The sequence below is a fragment of the Monoraphidium neglectum genome (genome assembly GCF_000611645.1).
Source record: "Monoraphidium neglectum strain SAG 48.87 unplaced genomic scaffold scaffold03690, whole genome shotgun sequence".
In the NCBI taxonomy this organism is placed as follows: Eukaryota; Viridiplantae; Chlorophyta; class Chlorophyceae; order Sphaeropleales; family Selenastraceae; genus Monoraphidium; species Monoraphidium neglectum.
Window position 1 is genome coordinate 1 of NW_014009939.1, and position 3245 is coordinate 3245.

Here is a 3245-nt window from a genome sequence, read left to right on the forward strand (position 1 = left end):
AGCCGAAAAGATGGGGTTGGGGCGGGTGGGGCAGCGACCAGCGAGTCGTCGACAGGGACGGCGCAAGCCCTCGCGGCGCTCACACTGCCGCACCCCCATGAATCGCCCTCCTGCAATGCTTCACCAGCCCCTGAAGCTCGTGTTACAGGGAGGGGTGTCTACCGTCCTCCCGCGCCCTACTCTCCCTCCCCGTCAAGCGCGCCTCACCACCATCAAACCACGCCATGCGCCTCCCACAGGCAGTCAACCGCCACACAGAGGAGGGGATGCGCTACGAGGGCGTCGGGGACGCGCTGCGCCGCATGTGGGCATCTGAGGGCCTGGCTGGGTTCTACCGGGGCATGCAGGTCAAGCTGGCGCAGACAGTGCTGGCGGCGGCGCTGATGATGGTGCTCAAAGAGGTGGGGTTTGTGTGTGCATGTGATTGTGTGCGCGTGCATGTGTAAGAGTGTGTGTGCCTGTGCGCGTGCATGTGAGCGGGTGTGTATGTGTGAGAGAGAGAGAGAGAGAGAGAGAGAGAGAGAGAGAGGGAGAGAGAGAGAGAAAGAGTTTGTGCGTGCAAACATACGTGTGCCATAGGTGTGGTCCTGTCTGTTTGATACTGAGTGTTAGCGTGCGTGTGCAAGCATGCAAGTATGTGTGCGCGCGCGCCTCTGGGTGCGAGCTTGTCTGCGGGCCTGGCGCTGTCACCGCGAGCCACCACTGTGTCACGCTCACCCGCCTGCAGGAAATTTACGAGTGGACGCGCGCCCTGCTGCTTGCGCCCGCCGCGATCGGCGGCGGCGCGGGCGGCGGCAAGGGCGGCGCTCCCGCGGCGGCGCGCGCCGGGCGCACAGGCTGAGCTAGGCGCTGGGGGGGCCGGCGCGAATGTGAACTCGCCCGTGGTACCACAGCGCAAGCACGCCGCGGTTTCCCTCCTTCGGTGGCGGGTGCCGGCGATTATGCAGTCCCTCGTACGTAGCAATAATCTTCTGTTAAACTTTTATGGTTGTTGGACCAACTTGCAAGCCCTGTCCAGGTGCGCCCCAACCAATGAGGCCTGAAGCAACCAACCGCCTGGCATGGGCTGGCCCATTTTGCCCAGCTCATCAGCGGCGAGCGACCCGTCTTTGCCGGCATGTGTGATGTAAAGCAGTCAGCGCTCCTGGCTGGCAGAGCGTAGCGTGCGGTGTGTTGGGGCTGGCATGCAACTACCCCTCGTATGACATGTGTGCCTCCTGGTCTTTTTCAACATTGAAAGGGCCCCTATTTCAAGGCTGAAAAGCTCTACCCACCGTTGTAACAGTAGAAATCACCTGACTCCTATAAACAATCCATTCTCGTCACGGTGCTGGCTTACAGTGATCCTGTCACCTGAGCTCCTGCCACCCAGGGAAAGCATGCAGGGGGGGCGAGAGCGCCTGTGGACAAGGCGCAGCGGCTGCGGGCGAGGCGCGCGCTTTTGCAGCGCGGCTGTCCCAGCCCCAGCCTCGCCGCAACAGCCCATCCAATAATTGCGCCAAGGGGCGCAGTGGCGCTGTGCAGCGGGAGAGCAAGAGGGGGTTTCCAGGGGAAGTTGGCGCGGGATGGGCAGCCACCACCACCCGTTGGGGCAGGCTTGTGGCCGAGAAGGGCGACGCTCGAGAGCGGCGCGTTCCAAAATTTTCAAGGCCACGCGGCCATCAGTCAACCGGAAGAGATCAAGGGGTGCGGTGGCACTGCCAGCTGGCAGCTGGCAGCTGCAGGTGCGCCAGCAGGCAAATAAGGGGAGCCCCCAGCCCCAAGAATGTGGGGTAGGGGCAGCCAAATGGCATATCATTAAACATCAGGCCCCGAGTTGAGCCTCTTAAACATGTGTGTGCGGGTGTGCGTGATGAGAGCCAGGGCTGCGGGTGTGCGTGATGAGAGCCAGGGCTGCTGCGGGACCACAAGACAGCGGCCAGACCCAGCGCCGCCGGCAAGCTGAGGGTGCACTTTGCGGCGCACTCAGCTTTTCCCATACGCCGAATTAAACGAGCCTGATCCCTCTACAATACCTTGGCCCAGATTAAAGAAAAGACAGTGCCACCGACCGAGAGCCCCCCTCCCAAGATCAACGCAGTTTGGTGGCCGAGCAGCAGCGGCAGCAGCAGCAGCAGCAGCAGCAGCAGCAGCAGCAGCAGCAGCAGCAGCAGCGGCAGCAGCAGCGGCAGCAGCAGCAGCAGCAGCAGCAGCAGCAGCAGCAGCAGCGACAGCCAACGCCTGGCAGACTGCGCCGTCCGGTGCGCGCCCGCACGCGCAGGGTGCTGCGGCTGCGCGGGCGTGCCCTGATACGGGAGCCTGCCTGGGCCGCTACCACTGGATTGTGCTGCAAAAGTCGGGCGAAACATAAGTGCAGTACCACGGCACGAGCCCGAATTCCCGTGAGAGGAGGCGGATTTTTGTCCACTGGACTTCCCGCCAGGTGGTGCCGGGGCCCACCAGGCCCTTTGTGTCACCAGAGTTGGCCTGCGGATGAAGGAGCGATCATGTGCGGGAGAAGCCAGTGCGTGTGAGTGTGTGTGTATGTGTGTGTGTGTGTGTGTGTGTGATTGTGCATCTGGGCACGTGTGTGTGCGTGTATGTGGGTGAGTGTGTATGTGTGTGTATATGTGTGTGTTGGCCTGGGGTCCGAAATTATGTGCGGCAGGGCCGCGCATATCGGGCAGCAAGTGCGCGGGGTTGTGGGGGGGGGGGGAGAGAGCGGCGGAAGCGTTCAGTGGGTTGCGACGCATGGTGCATAGCCGCAAGACAAGAAGGTGAGCAGAATGAGGCGTAGCCAAGGCCGGTGCCTGTAGTTTGATTTGGCGGCGATATAAGATTGAGATGTGGGGCCAACAGGTTGCCGCAGCTTTCATCCGGCACCCGGGGGCGAAGGATCGAGGCCCGTCGGGGCGTCTGCTGCAGCCGTTAGGATCGGCCCAAGGCGATCTGGCACATACCCTTCAACAGCCCGGCACTGGAGAGCCATGGCCATTGTACACGCAGTGCCGTGATGAAAATCAGCGCGCGCGCGTGCACGCGCACGCACGCACGCACGCATGCGCACACTGCTCGGGTCTGATGGCGTGTCCCGCCCCTCCGCCCCATCGTGCTCACTCCCGTCCGGGCCATGCTACACCCCGGCTGCCGGCCCCGCTGCCATGCTACAGCTTGGCTGCCTCTGCCCATGTCATGCCACACCCTGGCTGCCGGCCTCCCCTCTCCCCATCATGCTACAGCTTGGCTGCCGCCCCCCCCCCCCCCCC

At 63.2% G+C, this 3245-nt stretch overlaps 1 protein-coding gene across 1 annotated transcript; it reads left to right on the top strand.

The window, feature by feature from the left end:
- Positions 1–224: 224 nt before the first annotated feature.
- On the top strand, positions 225–841 carry MNEG_13207 (hypothetical protein; the record flags this gene model as incomplete). Its single annotated transcript, XM_014038320.1, has 2 exons — positions 225–401; positions 728–841. The coding sequence occupies 2 exons, from the start codon at positions 225–227 to the stop codon at positions 839–841; spliced, it is 291 nt and encodes a 96-aa protein (XP_013893774.1).
- Positions 842–3245: the final 2404 nt, after the last annotated feature.